Here is an 18,236-nt window from a genome sequence, read left to right on the forward strand (position 1 = left end):
CCTGCAGATGGCCGTGATTGTTGCCCCCTGGCTATGCCCGGTTTCCTCCCATCACAATGCTGGCCGCACCTGCGGATGGCCGTGTGTTGCCCCCGGGCTATGCCCGGTTTCCTGCCACCACAATGCTGGCTGCACCTGTGGATGGCCATGTGTTGCCCCCAGGCTATGCCCACTTTCCTCCCACCACATTGCTGGCTGCACCTGTGGATGGTCGTGTGTTGCTCCCAGGCTATGCCCGGTTTCCTCCCACCACAATGCTGGCCGCACCTGCCAGATGGCCGTGATTGTTACCCCCAGGCTATGCCCGGTTTCCTGCCACCACAATGCTGGCCACACCTGAGGATGGCCGTGTGTTTTCCATGAGCTATGCCTGGTTTCCTCCCACCACAATGCTGGCTGCACCTGTGGATGGTCATGTGTTGCCCCCCGGCTATGCCCGGTTTCTTGCCACACAATGCTGGCCACACCTGCAGATGGTCGTGTGTTGCCCCTGGGGCTATGCCCACTTTCCTCCCACCACACTGCTGCCACACCTGCAGATGGTCGTGTGTTGCCCCTGGGGGCTATGCCCACTTTCCTCCCAGCCACAATGCTGGCCACACCTGCAGATGGTCGTGTGTTGCCCCTGGGGCTATGCCCACTTTCCTCCCACCAAATTGCTGGCCACACCTGCTGATGGTCGTTGTGTTGCCCCTGGGGCTATGCCCACTTTCCTCCCACCACATTGCTGGCCACACCTGCAGATGGTCGTGTGTTGCCCCTGGGGCTATGCCCACTTAATGTTAATCCCACCATAATGCTGGCCGCTGACATATAGTGAAATTTTCTTGAGGATGGATGAAAACCCAACAACCATAGTATTGTTTTCAGAATCAAATAAAAAAATTGAAAGTTGCTGTTTCACAGGCAAAACGGATGAGCAATTAGGGTAAATTTGCAGCTACTAGACAATTAGTGACACAAAATTAATGAATGTTTTTGTTATAATTTAAAGGAGAAGAAAACTTAAAAACATGACACTATAGGCTGAAAAGAGCACATTTTTTTTCTGTCTGGTGGTGCCTGCTGCATAATTTGCGATTTTTGCTCGCCATACTTGTAAAGCCTGGAAACGGCAAAGCTTGGCATAAATCACGGAGTCCATGGCATCCTCCATCTTTAACACCCTGTAATTTATGCTGGGGTGTCTTGCCTCTCAGCCAATGAGTCGTTAAAACTGCTGGCTTGTTCGTGTGAACCTGGAACCTTCCTTCAACATTCAGCTTCCCGTCATTTGCAACCTTCTGGGAAGAAAAGTTCTACCGGAAATGTACGAACTGCACTTTGGCAGCTTCCGACAGAAAATCTCCTCCTAACACAGAAGACTTCAGGACTAGTTCTTAGGCAAAATGGAGTTGCCCACAGTGGATTTTGGCGATGACTTTATTTATAATTTATCAACTTGAGGTACATATTAGAATTTTTTTTATGGCATGCACCTGCGAGGGAATGCAAACTCTTTTCAATGGTATTTGATTGACATTTAAATTTTCTTCTCCTTTCATAGGCGTTTCAAAAACAATGCACATACATATTTCAAAGGAGAGATGAAACAGATTATTCGTGAATATAGCAGGAAAAAAAATACAATATCTACATAATGATAGGATACACTCTAATCTCACTTGTTTCTGCATAATATCACTAAAAATAATTTTAACCAATCATTGAGCTCTTCGCTGACATTTTCAGGGTACACTCCCACTTCAATCGTGTCGGGTTCATTTGATAATTAGGCTTTCACAAATACAAATCAGGACAAAGTTTGTGCCGAACACTTTATTTAACAACCTAAAGTCCTACAATTGTGTGATGTAAGAGTAAACCAAAAATACCCGGAATGAATCTTTGGCAGAAGTTCAAGGTCGCCTGATTTCTACACATATAAGGCAATACAACAGTGTTTGAGAAAGTAGTCCATGGTCAGATAATGCCAACACAAGGCCAAATGCTGAAACAAAAATGTCAAAAGAAAGTATTTCGCCTAAAACTGCATCAAGTCACTCAAATTACAATCACAGTCAGGGAAAACATTAAGTAGAAGAAATTGCCCAGACAGAAATCGAGACAAGCAAAAATACTGGCTTGAGTGAACTCATTCATGGTGTATACACGCATGTATGTATGTATGCTTGGGGTTTAATGTCATACTTAACAACTTTTCAGTCATTTGATGATGGCAAGTTATTAGGTGTCTCTTCTTGTGGCAGGGTGAGTCCACGTTGCCAAAGCTCCACTCAAGGTATCATGCGCCAGGCGAGACAGTAGCAAGTACAATTGTCCCAACCCGGGTGAATGACGAGTTCAAGTCTGCACTGAGCCAGTATTTTTGTTGTCTTGATTTATCAGTGTTGGCAGTTATAATCACTTACTTCTATAAAAGGTGTCACTGAAAATCTTTAACCTTTTCAATCACTAAAGCACTATTTTCAGTGGAAGTTATACATACAATTGCTGTGAAAACCACCTAAAAATGATTTGTTTGTGTCGTATAAGATGTAAGCTTCATAAAACTGCACAAATTATTTCTTTACACTCCGCAGTCTTCTTAGAATGGTTCAAAATATTGGTTTCAGAGGTGGTTGAAAAGGTTGAAGCATTAGGGTAGGTGGTTGGTTTGAAAGGTTTATATACATGAATATACATATAGGATGACATATCCTACTGGAAAAATGTCAGTTTCAGCATCAAAACTAATATTTGATCACATTTACTGTATTTCGGCTCTAATAATTCAATTTTTGGGGTGAAATTTTGAGTAATTTACGGTACTTGCCCTAAACTACATGTATGTTGCTCGTTTTGAGAGTTTCTCATTTATTTGTTCATGTGATTGGTGTTTTACGCCGTACTCAAGAATATTTCACTTACATGATGGCGGCCAGCATTAAGGTGGGAGGAAGATGGGTCTGGAAACCCACGACCATCTGCGAGTTTTGGCTGATCCTGAGGAGTCTCTTCATAGAAAGGGATTCATCCAAGAAAGGGATTTTGAGGTTCCATTTGAAAAAGTAGGACGATAAGCTACTAAAAAAATGTTTCTGCATGAAAAGTAATATTTATTAATAATAATCTTTTCAACCCAAATGCAGTACTTTCTTGGCATGCTCTATCAATGAAACCATTAAAAATTTAACATAAAACCAATAAAACTGCCCAAGCTTTTATGTTTCTGTTAGATAAGTCACATGTGCATACATACGTTTATATATGTCACAAACAAATACAATCGCATCAATTTGGTCAAAAATAGATATGTCCATGAACACAGTAAAACAAACATGTATTGTCAACAATATATCTTTATGGTAGTTAAACATTCATAATAATGGTGTTCCCAATTTTAATTTGAAAATAACATACAGCCCCTAAAATTCCGCTTAGCCTTGACTTAGCCAGGACTTGCCTGTCTCTAAGATTACCCCAATCGGCAACGCTTCCCACTGTATCCGTTCTGTCCAACCTGAGCGCAGGGTGTCAGGGCAACGGGATACGTTTATCATATGTAAATTATTCACGGCCATTGCTACAACAGGCAAAAAGTGCGTTAACCGTATCGACACTAATACTAAATATTGATACTAATACTAAATATTGATACTAATACTAGTATCAATATAATATTTTGTATAATATAATTTTTAATCTTCATAATTATACAAAATCGTACTACACGTCATATCGAACTTGGTTCGGCATATAAAAATCATTTTTCAGAAGCACACAAATGTTTTAAAATGAAAAGGAGGAGTGAGTCAGTGAGGTGGTGAGTGAGTCAGTAAGTGAGTGCTTGGGGTTTAACGTCGTACTTAACAATTTTTCAGTCATATGACTACGAGGGAATCCTCAGAGTGCATGTAATGTACCTCCTTGTTGCAGGACAGATTTCCACTGCTCTTTCATCTAGTGCTGCTTCACTGAGATGCCTTACCGAAGGCCTCCCTGCCTGAACCATTATACTGATACAGGTCTACCAGTCGTTGCACTATCCCCTTCATGCTGAATGCCAAGCGAGGAAGTTACAACTTTCTCGTTTAAAGTCTTAGGTGTGACTTGACCCAGGTTTGATCCTGGATCTACCGCTCTGGAAGCGGATGCTCTACCAACTGTGCTATCAGGGCAGGTAAAAACTACTTGAAAAATTCAATTAACTCATACCATACCCTATAGATGTCAGATTACCAGGTATTTTAGCCCACAATATATATTTATTAAAAATCATATGTGAGACCATATTAGTAAAAGTGGATTTCTATTAGATCAAATAAAATATGTGCGCAAAGTACTAAAAGTATACATGGTATGGTACATTAAAGATGGAGAAATCCCTAACAAATGCAGTGTCCTGGGATACTACAAGACATGTACATGCGGCACACAGAATCCACCATATTACAACAAAAGTAATACAATTGTAAAACAAGCCAAAACTGACAGCAAAATTTTCTTTCAATCATAAAATTCAGTAATAAATATCTTAAAACAGAAGCATGTCACAAAAAAGAACATAAAAATGTAACTTAAATAAAGTTTTAAGCCATTTACCACATGCTGTATGTATTTTTAAGATTAGAGAAATGACATATTTGATGACATATAAACTGAACTGGCAAAAGCTACATTGCATAGCAATTATTATGACGATGGCACAATAAAATGCTGAAATATTGAGCACTCAGCTTGTGTTATATGTGACAACTCCTTATAATGGAAGTACTGGATTTTAGTCTTTGCCCATCATCATTTACATAAAGTATCGTCTACTTAATCACAGGGAAAACTAAATTCTTACACTGCAGTTTTAAAAAAAGTTTATTTCTTTTTCCATAAGGCCACAGTAATTAAAATTTTTGTTTTATGGACAAAATGAATCTTTTTTTTTAATGTACCTGGAGGTCATAAAAATAAATATAAAACTGAAAAATCATCTAATTTTTTGGAAATGTGTACTGTTTCAGCCAGTGTTCCTGTTAATGACATACTGTATTTACAGTATTTTGAAATCCTTGCAAAACACAGGAAAATCACATAAAACATTAAGATCGGACAAATTAAAAGGGTGAATTTTCAATTTTAGCTTTAGTCCAAATTTGGATTTTTTATCGTCCGCTCGCCCATATAACACAAAATAAAACTGGTGTCACCTAATTAGACAAAATTTAAGTACAATTTAAACAAGTCTAAAATTCATGGTTTACTTCATTTCCCAACTTTCCCAAATAAATTTATACTGGTACATTGGTTTATGAGTCCGCTTAAGGACCTCCTGCAGTTTGCAGTACCTGGGTACCAAGTCCACAACACCTGTGTACTGAGTATGTGTAGCAAACTGAATGTGTTTCAGGTTAAATATGACATTTGTCCCCACTAAAGATTCCAGCACATCCATCTCGCACCCCTCACAGTCCACATGAATAAGGTCAATGGAGTACCTTCCTAGTCCGATTTCCTCCAAGACACGAGTCGTGTTTTTCACTTTAACTTTCTCAACGTCAGCACCAGTTGGTTCTTGGCCTCGGTAGAGAGACGAAGCATCCCCGTTTACACCCATGACCTCCAAACGACGCTCGGCATCTTCTTTACCAAGGCCTATATCTAATATCTTCACATTTGAGTTTCCAGCAAATTTTTCTTTCAGTTTCTGATAGTACCTTTGTAATGGTTCAAAAATAACAAGTCTGGCATGGTACCTGTTCAGGAACACGTCTGCATCTGTTCCAACATTTCCGCCAATGTCGAGCACTATGCTCCTGTTGGTCAAGTACTTATGCACATCATGACGAATCGATGTTGTATCCCCTTTCCAAATTTGCTTACCTGCCTTCTCATACTCAAGACTTTTCGTATCAACACACGTTCTGATATTGTCTTCCTCCGCTGCCATCAGCCAGATCGGCCTTTTCACGACTTCTCGCTGATCAGCTTGGCTTCGCAACGCGTCCAGAGTCTTTTGAAACTGCCCATGGACCATCTTGATATAGGACAAGCTTGAGATTGTCTTAGTCCTGAGTAGCGCCAAAAGCACCAGCCAGAACAGCACGCATGCTGTCAGCCACATCACACATCTCATTCGCTGCATACTGGACTGCACAGCTCTATTTTTCTATTTGTGTTTCATTAAATTTGTTTAAGTGCAACACACATTACACATGGAGTATTAAAAAGGCCATGATTTGTTTCAAGACATCACACACATGCTTTACCTTCTAAGCACCAATCTCTTCCCCCAGTCAAATCTGAAAAAAACATTTGAAAAGATATTTAAATATCCACTTGCATGATTCATGCATCTTTGTCAAACCAATGATATGACCCTGAGTATGGACAGTTACCCCACACCAGTTTTAATTGTATTTCTACGGGGCAAAACCTTTTTCAATGTCTCAGCAAAGCATACAAATAAAAAAAAATAAAAATTGAAAACCATCTACTTCACGGACAATGCGCATAATCCAGGCAATCTTTATGCTGCCAATTTGCATGACCAGAAAGTCAAGAAAACACGAAGAGTCATAAAAACATCAAGACTGGACAGAATAAAATGATGCATTTTCAGTCTTATTTTCCATTTTAAGATTTATTAGAGGCGGCTCGCCAGTAGAATACAAAATAAAATTTGTGTCGTATTAATCGTCTCCAGCTCTTTATCCCAGCAAAAAGAGCAATGGCCAAGGAGTCACCCAGTCCCCTGGAGCTCTTGAACATTTGGCAGATGGCCTGAGATATTCAAGTGATCATCGTGTATGGTCCATATCGAGTCTTCAAGCAACAGAGCTAATAATCTTTGTCTAACCTAGATCAATCGGATACTCACACGCAACAACAAAAAATGACAGCTTTCCTGACTAAACAATCGCTACAGTACTGCCATACTGCTTCCTGGTGTTTGGAACAAGGGAGATAATTCACTGCAACGTACACGAAAATGAGTTATTCATTCTGGGTACCGGGCCTCGCACTACCGCAAACAATACAGCGCTTTGATTGGTTTGAGGCCTTGGAGTAGGCATGGACGCGTATTTTACATACTCCTCACAGCGTACGGAAAGATAACAGCGCATGCGCTATGCGATGTGTGGGTATTTTCATAACGATCTTCTAATGTCGGATGTTGGCGGGGAATTTGACAGAATACGCGTTGAGAAGAAGGCCTGATCAGCAAAACTGATGTCATCAACACAAACTCCACTGGGTCTCTCTTCTCAGGATGTGGCCGTTCAAAGCATTCGCTCCATTGCTCAACCATCAACGTCCAGGAAGAAGTACTCTTCGTATAGGAGAACTCCTGGCAGCCGAAGAATCGAAGCTGCTGAACGAGTTTACCCTCGAAGTCCCGGCGATGCAGAAACGGACGATCAAGACCTGCCTCGTTTTACAGGACTGATTTCTACCACATGGCACACGTATAAAATCACGCCATTATACAAATTCAAAGCCGAAATATCTTACCTAAAGAAATATGGTCGACTACTAGCCGCCTTCATTGAAGCTGAAAGGAAAAAAGGCGATGCAGTGGATGTAGAAGGCGAGTCGGCCGATCGAGTAGAAATGTCGTTGTATCATGGACTTCAGGTGACGCAAGATGACCCAGTGGCTGTTCAGATCTTGATGAGAGCTCAGAATAAGAATGGTAATAATAGAAAAAGAGAAAAAGAACAATAGTCTGTTATTCAGAGAAAAGTTTTTTTTCCATCAAAATCAACTGAAATTAAACCTACTAGCTGACCCCATTGTGGGAAAAGGATTTGTTTCCCCATTTTGGTCAGATTAATTAAAAACTGAAAATCCTGATTTCCCATAAAATAAGCTGATCAGCTGAAAATTGTCATCCCTGCTTATTAGACATTTAGTATTGCCTGGTAATTTCAAACTGTTTCATTGTGAAGTATATCCTAGTATAACCCAGGATGACCATACACTTGGCTTTTTTATATTTGTATGGGCGCTTGCATAGCCATGGATTGCTCCCATTCACCCCAGTAGGAAGCGTCGTAAAATTTCTGAATATTTCCGATTACCAACCTCTCCGGCCTGTCCAGTTACTCCTATGCAATGCTTTAGGCCCAAGACCAAGAGGGAGAGATAATCTCCCAAGCTATTGATCATCCCAAACGTAAACATCCGTCCATATTTCAGTCTGATTGCTTCATGATCACAGGGGCCGGGTGTGCATATCTGTATGGTTAAAGGTTTACTCTAGTTCCCTTTACCCACAGAACTGACCACCATCATATTTATGAGTGAAAAATTCTTCAGTATTGCATTAAACAGCAATTAAACAAATACAGTTACATGGAAAGAAATACATTTTGTCAAGTTGTCACCAGGTACTGTAACTCTAATGTCTCGTTAGGTACAGGTGCGATGAAGACAGTGCTAACAGCTTACCTGATGGGGGTAGAGATGGAGGAGAAATTGGATCCTCACCTGCAGCAAGCCTTCGTCCACTACCCCGTCGTGCTAGTGCGTGGGCCTGTGGCCCTCACACGCTACCTGTTTGACTGGTTAAGGAGTCACTTTGACTGTAGCGCAAGTCGGCTGACGTTCTCATCTCTGGATCTGAGTTGGATACTGGCGATGTGGTGCGGGAAGGAAGGGGCCCGCAGCAGTAAGCCTGTGGAGCTGATCTACTCCGTACCCCCAGATTGTGAGGGATTAGATAAGATTACCATGACAATTGACCCCGAGGACTGCAGGGGCATCTGGAGTTGGTAAGTTGGATTTTGTGTTATGTCCTGATTTATTTATTTTCTTAATTGGTGTTTTACGCCGTACTGAAGAATGTTTCACTTATACAACGGTGGCCAGGAAACCGGGCAGAGCCAGGGGAAACCCACGATCATCTGCAGGTTGCTGATAGACCCTCTTATGTACGTGCGGAATGGAAGCCAACATGAACTGGACTTGAACACGCCGTGACCACATTGGTGAAAGGCTCCTGGGTCATTGCGCCGCGCTGGCACACTAACCAGCACAGCCATGAAGGCCACTGTTATATTCTGAGGTACGCAGTTTATTTACAGTAGAGTGACAAGAGGGCAGTGGTCTGGTGATTAAGATGCTTACCTTGGCTTTCAGTCTCTAGAATACATGAAATGTTCCTCTCTGGCTATACATGGAAAGGTCAGCTCGCAACCTGCAGATGGTTGTGGGTTTCCGGTGGGGTGTGCCCGTTTTCCTCCCACCATAATGCAGGCCACCGTCGCATTATTAGTTACATGATTACTCAGTGATAGGATACACACGTATATGATGTCAACAATCCACATAATCAGCCAAGCTCAATGTGAGGTTTGTTGACACCATGTATTTGTGTATCCTATCACTGAGTAACCATGTAGTGAAATCATCCTACTAAGGCCTATCAGTTCAGTGCAGAAGACCGATGAATAGCTTCAGTGATGTGACTATTGTATTCACACACCCAACAAAGGGAGATAACCTACTCAGCAGACGCATTTGACATCGTCTGCAGGATTTTAGAATATATGTGTACCCCAGGTGACCGTTGCTGTCCAATGAACAGCATAGTATTTTGTCCAGTGTGAGATAAAAGTGAAATACATGTACATGTATTCTTGAGTACGGCATAAAACACCAATCAAATAAATAAATAGTATATAAAACGTTAACAGCTGGACAGAGAATTTAGGGATTTCCCTGCTATGAGTGCTTGTGGGACTCTAAGTGAGAATAAGCGTGGGATGAAGACTGTGTCTAATGTTCGTCGAAAACCTCAACCTTTTCGCATATGAAAGAGCAGCTTTCAGTGCAATTTATGCACATTTTTAATTTGATTTCATAGACAAAACTACCACATAATGATTGGTTGGATTGGCCAGGGCTTTACAAAAAGTATAAATTTATCAGTCTACATAGAATAATGCCTTCAGAGTATACTTGAATAAACACATTGTAAACATGTGAAAAGGTTGAAGGATCCACAAGTGGAAAAGTCAGTAACTTGCCACTCTTGTTTCCTCCACATGTAAAACTGACAGTCATGGTATAAGTGTGTTATTCTTCAGTATGAGATTAAACAACAATCAGATAAATTAGATATCATATCTTCTGTTTTCCAGTTTTTCAGTATTTTAACAGAGGTATTAAACACAGATGTCTGTTAACCTGTTTTGTCTGGATCTATTTTCACATTATCAGCATTCACGACCCTGGACACCAGGATGTGACAGCCGATGAAGTTGCCGCTCTTGCCAGCTGTCTGGAGAACCATTTCTACCAGCACTTTAAGATTAAACTCACAGCCATGCAGTTAGTAAGTGTGGGCACAGCACTGGCCTTTGTGGGATCAGAAGGGAAAGTGAAACTGTTCAGTGGTGATAACGCTTTGTTGATTCTGAGACATCTGACTTGTCTGGCAATGGAGCAGCTTGGCACATACCAGCAATGACCGACATTTGACAGCTGACATTTGACCCAAGGCTGTTGTTACCTGGTTCAGGGGTTGGAGGGTTGTAAACATTTTTTATCTGGAATGTAAACAGATGGGTTTTTTTTTTCTTTTTGTTTTTTTACCCCATTTTTAATAGTGAAGCTTACTTGCCTATGGCTGCCGTTTGTATTGCCATATGTTCTGTGAAGACTGTTTGCCTTCCGCCTGCATGTACATCAAACGTGGCAAAGTTTGTTAGTTACTTGCCAAATTTCGGTGGTTTATGCCAGGCATTCCAATTTCCTCCACTTGTAAAATTGACTGCTCCGTGAAAAATTGTTGCATGGAACTGATTTATTGATATGATTATGTGCATATTTCATAGTGTAAATATTCCATTTCTATTGTTAAAGCAATTTGTGTCATCTTTTACAAGTACGTGAGAAGGTCTGCCAGCAACCTGCGGATGGCTGTGGGTTTCCCTCGGCTTTCCTCTCACCTTAATGCTGACTGCAGTTGTACAAATGTAAATATTCTTGAGTACGGCATAAAAGATAAATCAAATAAATAAATAAATAAAATATTTGACAAGGTGCCTACAATTTACAAAGAATCCCAGCTTTTTGCTGATTTGTATCCAAGCGGGATCATCATATCCTGCATCATTCAGTCACACAGAATTCAGCAAATATTGTCCATCGTAAGTTCATCCTGAGGCAGGTACCTCAGGAGCTACCATAACTGATATCAACATTTTTGTATAAAATATGTGATAACTGATATGACAGCACTTGCAGGTACCTAAGGAGCTACCATAACTGATATCAACATTTTTGTATAAAATATGTGATAACTGATATGACAGTACTTGCAGGTACCTAAGGAGCTACCATAACTGATATCAACATTTTTGTATAAAATATGTGATAACTGATAAGACAGCACTTGCAGGTACCTAAGGAGCTACCATAACTGATATCAACATTTTTGTATAAAATATGTGATAACTGATAAGACAGCACTTGCAGGTACCTAAGGAGCTACCATAACTGATATCAACATTTTTGTATAAAATATATGATAACTGATATGAAAGAACTGGCAGGTACATCAGGAGCTATTATAACTGATATCAACAGTGTTTGTATAAAATATATGATAACTGATAAGACAGCACTGGCAGATACCTCAGGAACTACCATAACTGATATCAACATTTTTGTATAAAATATATGATAACTGATATGAAAGCACTTCCAGGTACATCAGGAGCTATTATAACTGATATCAACAGTGTTTGTATAAAATATATGATAACTGATAAGACAGCACTGGCAGATACCTCAGGAACTACCATAACTGATATCAACATTTTTGTATAAAATATATGATAACTGATATGACAGCACTTCCAGGTACCTCAGGAGCTATTAGTATTATAACTGATATCAACAGTTTTTGTATAAAATATATGATAACTGATAAGACAGCACTGGCATATACCTCAGGAACTACCATAACTGATATCAACATTTTTGTATAAAATATATGATAACTGATATGACAGCACTTCCAGGTACCTCAGGAGCTATTATAACTGATATCAACAGTTTTTGTATAAAATGTATGATAACTGATAAGACAACACTTGCAGGTACCTAAGGAGCTACCACAACTGATATCAACTTTTTTGTATAAAATGTATGATAACTGATATGACAGCACTTGCAGGTATCTAAGGAGCTACCATAACTGATATCAACATTTTTGTATAAAATATGTGATAACTGATATGACAGCACTGGCAGGTACATCATGAGCTATTATAACTGATATCAATATTTTTGTATGAAATATGTGATAACTGATATGACAGCGCTTCCATGTACCTCAGGAGTACTGATATCAACATTTTTGCATAAAATATATGATAACTGATATGACAGCACTGACAGGTACATCAGGAGCTACTATAACTGATATCAATATTTTTGTATAAACTATGGGATAACTGATATGACAGCACTGTCAGGTACCTCGGAGCTATTATAACTGATATCAACATTTTTGTATAAAATATGTGATAACTGATACGACAGCACTTCCAGGTACCTCAGGAGCTATTATAACTGATATCAACAGTTTTGTATAAAATATGTGATAACTGGTATGACAGCACTTCCAGGTAACTCAGGAGCTATTATAACTGATATCAACATTTTTGTATAAAATATATGATAACTGATATGACAGCACTGACAGGTACCTAAGGAGCTACCATAACTGATATCAACATTTTTGTATAAAATATGTGATAACTGATAAGACAGCACTTGCAGGTACCTCAGGAGCTACCATAAGTGAAATCAACATTTTTGTATAAAATGTATGATAGCTGATATGACAGCACTGGCAGGTAGCTCAGGAGCTACCATAACTGATGTCAACATTTTTGTATAAAATATGTGATAACTGATAAGACAGCACTTGCAGGTACCTCAGGAGTTATAACTGTTTTCAGCATGTTTCTATAAAATATGTGATAACTGATAAGACAGCACTTGCAGGTACCTAAGGAGCTACCATAACTGACATCAACATTTTTGTATAAAATATATAACTGATATGACAGCACTTGCAGGTACCTCAGGAGCTACCATAACTGATATCAACATTTTTGTATAAAACTGCAGATATCAACATTTATGCACAAATTTTGTTTGCTTCAAATGGTTTTTATGACTGCCAACATATTTTACCAACAAAATTAATGTCCACATTATTCTTAATGCTTAAGATCTATTAATCTATGTACTTTAACTGTGTTGTGTTGTATCTCACAAAGCCATCATTCAAAATGTGTTCGTTGGGCATCAACAGACCAATCCTTCCAAAAGTGTAAGTTGGGAATTTGATAGAAGTTAATTAATGTTTCCTTCAATGATAATTTCTAGAAAAAAAGAGATATGGGGGCGTTTCCACAAAACCATTTCTAACTCAAGTCGAAATGTAAAATAAAATGCCGCCCTGCATTAGAATGTGGAATTTCAAGTTGATATTTAGACACATTGATTCTAAGACAACATTGATATGCTGGTCAATATTTTCATTTCTGGGATGCAAAACTAAAATCTAAAATGACTGAATTGGCTTCGTGGATTCGGCCGATGATCCTTGGAATAGCGAGAATGGGATATACCCATTTTCCTCACAGTATTCCATGGGCTGCAAACAACAGTGCGTGTTTATCCACCCCTGAAATAAACATCGGCTCTTCCAGAGCATAAGGGGAAACCAGGCAGATCCCAGAAAAGTCCATGACTTTTTCACGTACGACCAGAATCCATGAATAAGGGCGACTTCAGCAAGCAGATATCAGCAAATATTCCTACACTCTTAAAACACATATGTAAAAATGTTAACATATGTTAAAGTGGTACAACATGTTAAATGCTGTAAAATACGAGTGCCAGCATGTTACAGTATTATGTTACTATGTTATTATGTTACCCGTAATAATTTTTGCATGATAACGAGTAACGTGAAATGACAAACTTTGTAACGTGGTGACATGACATGAGATAGAGTTGAACTTTATTTCTTGTCAAATAACTTTATTAAGTGTTAAATTTCTTTGCAAAGTGCCAACCTAACATTATAATTGCAAATTTCTTCCTCCGTCACTACCTGGCTGGGCAAAGGTCAAATTGGGCCACATGAGCATATCGTACAGGTCGCTCGGGCTGCCACACGGGCATATCGTACAGGCCGCACAAACTGCCATACGAGCATATCGTACAGGTCGCTCAAACTGCCATACGAGCATATTGTACAGGTCGCTCAAACTGCCACACAAGCATGTCGTACAGGTCGCTCAAACTGCCATACAAGCATATTGTACAGGTCGTTCAATCTGCCACACAGGCATATCGTACAGGCCGCACAAACTGCCATACGAGCATATCGTACAGGTCGCTCAAACTGCCATACGAGCATATTGTACAGGTCGCTCAAACTGCCACACAAGCATGTCGTACAGGTCGCTCAAACTCCCATACAAGCATATTGTACAGGTCGTTCAATCTGCCACACGAGCATATCATACAGGTCGCTCAAACTGCCACTCGAGCATGTCGTACAGGTCGCTCACTCCCACACGGGCATATCGTACAGGTCGCTCAAACTGCCACACGAGCATATCCTACAGGTTGCTCAAACTGCCACTTGAGCATACCGTACAGGTCGCTCAAACTGCCACATGGGCATATCATACAGGTCGCTCAAACCGCCATACAAGCATATTGTACAGGTCGTTCAATCTGCCACACGAGCATATCGTACAGGTCGCTCAAACTGCCATACGAGCATATCGGACAGGTCGTTCAAACTGCCACTTGAGCATACCGTACAGGTCGCTCAAACTGCCATACAAGGATATCGTACAGGTCGCTCAAACTGCCACACGAGCATGTCGTACAGGTCGCTCAAACTGCCATACGAGCATATCGTACAGGTCGCTCAAACTGCCACTAGAGCATATTGTACAGGTCGCTCAAACTGCCACACGAGCATACCGTACAGGTCGCTCAAACTGCCACACGAGCATGTCGTACAGGTCGCTCAAACTGCCATACAAGGATATCGTACAAGTCGCTCAAACTGCCACTAGAGCATATCGTACAGGTCGCTCAAACTGCCACTCGAGCATATCATACAGGTCGCTCAAACTGCCACTAGAGCATATTGTACAGGTCGCTCACACTGCCACTTGAGCATACCGTACAGGTCGCTCAAACTGCCACACGAGCATATCGTACAGGTCGCTCAAACTGCCACACGAGCATGTCGTACAAGTCGATCAAACTGCCACTAGAGCATATCGTACAGGTCGCTCAAACTGCCACTCGAGCATATCGTACAGGTCGCTCAAACTGCCACACGAGCATATCCTACAGGTCGCTCAAACTGCCACACGAGCATATCATACAGGTCTATCAAACTGCCACACGAGCATGTCGTACAGGTCGCTCAAACTGCCACACGAGCATATCGTACAGGTCGCTCAAACTGCCACACAAGCATATCGTACAGGTCGCTCAAACTACCACACGAGCATATCCTACAGGTCGCTCAAACTGCCACACGAGCATATCCTACAGGTCGCTCAAACTGCCACTCGAGCATGTCGTACAGGTCGCTCACTCCCACACAGGCATATCGTACAGGTCGCTCAAACTGCCACACGAGCATATCCTACAGGTCGCTCAAACTGCCACACGAGCATGTCGTACAGGTCGCTCAAACTGCCATACAAGGATATCGTACAGGTCGCTCAAACTGCCACTAGAGCATATCGTACAGGTCGCTCAAACTGCCACACGAGCATATCCTACAGGTCTCTCAAACTGCCACACGAGCATGTCGTACAGGTCGCTCAAACTGCCACTTGAGCATATCGTACAGGTCGCTCAAACTGCCACACAAGCATATCGTACAGGTCGCTCAAACTGCCACACGAGCATATCCTACAGGTCGCTCAAACTGCCACACGAGCATATCCTACAGGTTGCTCAAACTGCCACTCGAGCATGTCGTACAGGTCGCTCACTCCCACACGGGCATATCGTACAGGTCGCTCAAACTACCACTAGAGCATATCCTACAGGTCGCTCAAGCTGCCACACGAGCATATCGTACAGGTTGTTCAAACTGCCACACGGGCATATCATGCAGGTCGCTCAAACTGCCACACAAGCATATCGTACAGACCGCTCAAACTGCCACTCGAGCATATCGTACAGGTTGCTCACTCCCACACGGGCATATCGTACAGGTCGCTCAAACTGCCACACGAGCATATCGTACAGACCGCTCAAACTGCCACTCGAGCATATCGTACAGGTCGCTCACTCCCACACGGGCATATCGTACAGGTCGCTCAAACTGCCACACGAGCATATCGTACAGACCGCTCAAACTGCCACACAAGCATGTCGTACAGGTCGCTCAAACTGCCATACAAGCATATTGTACAGGTCGTTCAATCTGCCACACGAGCATATCATACAGGTCGCTCAAACTGCCACTCGAGCATGTCGTACAGGTCGCTCACTCCCACACGGGCATATCGTACAGGTCGCTCAAACTGCCACACGAGCATATCCTACAGGTTGCTCAAACTGCCACTTGAGCATACCGTACAGGTCGCTCAAACTGCCACATGGGCATATCATACAGGTCGCTCAAACCGCCATACAAGCATATTGTACAGGTCGTTCAATCTGCCACACGAGCATATCGTACAGGTCGCTCAAACTGCCATACGAGCATATCGTACAGGTCGTTCAAACTGCCACTTGAGCATACCGTACAGGTCGCTCAAACTGCCATACAAGGATATCGTACAGGTCGCTCAAACTGCCACAAGAGCATGTCGTACAGGTCGCTCAAACTGCCATACGAGCATATCGTACAGGTCGCTCAAACTGCCACTAGAGCATATCGTACAGGTCGCTCAAACTGCCACACGAGCATACCGTACAGGTCGCTCAAACTGCCACACGAGCATGTCGTACAGGTCGCTCAAACTGCCATACAAGGATATCGTACAGGTCGCTCAAACTGCCACTAGAGCATATCGTACAGGTCGCTCAAACTGCCACACGAGCATATCCTACAGGTCTCTCAAACTGCCACACGAGCATGTCGTACAGGTCGCTCAAACTGCCACACGAGCATATCGTACAGGTCGCTCAAACTGCCACACAAGCATATCGTACAGGTCGCTCAAACTGCCACACGAGCATATCCTACAGGTCGCTCAAACTGCCACACGAGCATATCCTACAGGTCGCTCAAACTGCCACTCGAGCATGTCGTACAGGTCGCTCACTCCCACACGGGCATATCGTACAGGTCGCTCAAACTACCACTAGAGCATATCCTACAGGTCGCTCAAGCTGCCACACGAGCATATCGTACAGGTTGTTCAAACTGCCACACGGGCATATCATACAGGTCGCTCAAACTGCCACACAAGCATATCGTAAAGACCGCTCAAACTGCCACTCGAGCATATCGTACAGGTTGCTCACTCCCACACGGGCATATCGTACAGGTCGCTCAAACTGCCACACGAGCATATCGTACAGACCGCTCAAACTGCCACTCGAGCATATCGTACAGGTCGCTCACTCCCACACGGGCATATCGTACAGGTCGCTCAAACTGCCACACGAGCATATCGTACAGACCGCTCAAACTGCCACACAAGCATGTCGTACAGGTCGCTCAAACTGCCATACAAGCATATTGTACAGGTCGTTCAATCTGCCACACGAGCATATCATACAGGTCGCTCAAACTGCCACTCGAGCATGTCGTACAGGTCGCTCACTCCCACACGGGCATATCGTACAGGTCGCTCAAACTGCCACACGAGCATATCCTACAGGTTGCTCAAACTGCCACTTGAGCATACCGTACAGGTCGCTCAAACTGCCACATGGGCATATCATACAGGTCGCTCAAACCGCCATACAAGCATATTGTACAGGTCGTTCAATCTGCCACACGAGCATATCGTACAGGTCACTCAAACTGCCATACGAGCATATCGTACAGGTCGTTCAAACTGCCACTTGAGCATACCGTACAGGTCGCTCAAACTGCCATACAAGGATATCGTACAGGTCGCTCAAACTGCCACACGAGCATGTCGTACAGGTCGCTCAAACTGCCATACGAGCATATCGTACAGGTCGCTCAAACTGCCACTAGAGCATATTGTACAGGTCGCTCAAAC

General features: G+C 42.2%; 2 protein-coding genes across 2 annotated transcripts; one reads left to right on the forward strand and one right to left on the reverse strand.

Moving 5' to 3' along the window:
• Positions 1-1,581: 1,581 nt before the first annotated feature.
• Positions 1,582-6,917, reverse strand: LOC135481472 (2-O-methyltransferase NoeI-like). The gene is made up of 2 exons (XM_064761285.1): positions 6,854-6,917; positions 1,582-6,275 (listed from the first exon to the last, which is right to left on the reverse strand). The coding sequence occupies exon 2, from the start codon at positions 6,116-6,118 to the stop codon at positions 5,234-5,236; it is 885 nt and encodes a 294-aa protein (XP_064617355.1). The 5' UTR covers positions 6,119-6,275; positions 6,854-6,917; the 3' UTR covers positions 1,582-5,233.
• A 230-nt stretch (positions 6,918-7,147) lies between these two features.
• Positions 7,148-10,559, forward strand: LOC135481471 (centromere protein L-like). Its single transcript, XM_064761284.1, has 3 exons — positions 7,148-7,669; positions 8,393-8,750; positions 10,201-10,559. The coding sequence occupies exons 1-3, from the start codon at positions 7,207-7,209 to the stop codon at positions 10,448-10,450; spliced, it is 1,071 nt and encodes a 356-aa protein (XP_064617354.1). The 5' UTR covers positions 7,148-7,206; the 3' UTR covers positions 10,451-10,559.
• Positions 10,560-18,236: the final 7,677 nt, after the last annotated feature.

The sequence above is a fragment of the Liolophura sinensis genome, unplaced genomic scaffold (assembly GCF_032854445.1).
Source record: "Liolophura sinensis isolate JHLJ2023 unplaced genomic scaffold, CUHK_Ljap_v2 scaffold_101, whole genome shotgun sequence".
NCBI classification, from domain to species: Eukaryota; Metazoa; Mollusca; class Polyplacophora; order Chitonida; family Chitonidae; genus Liolophura; species Liolophura sinensis.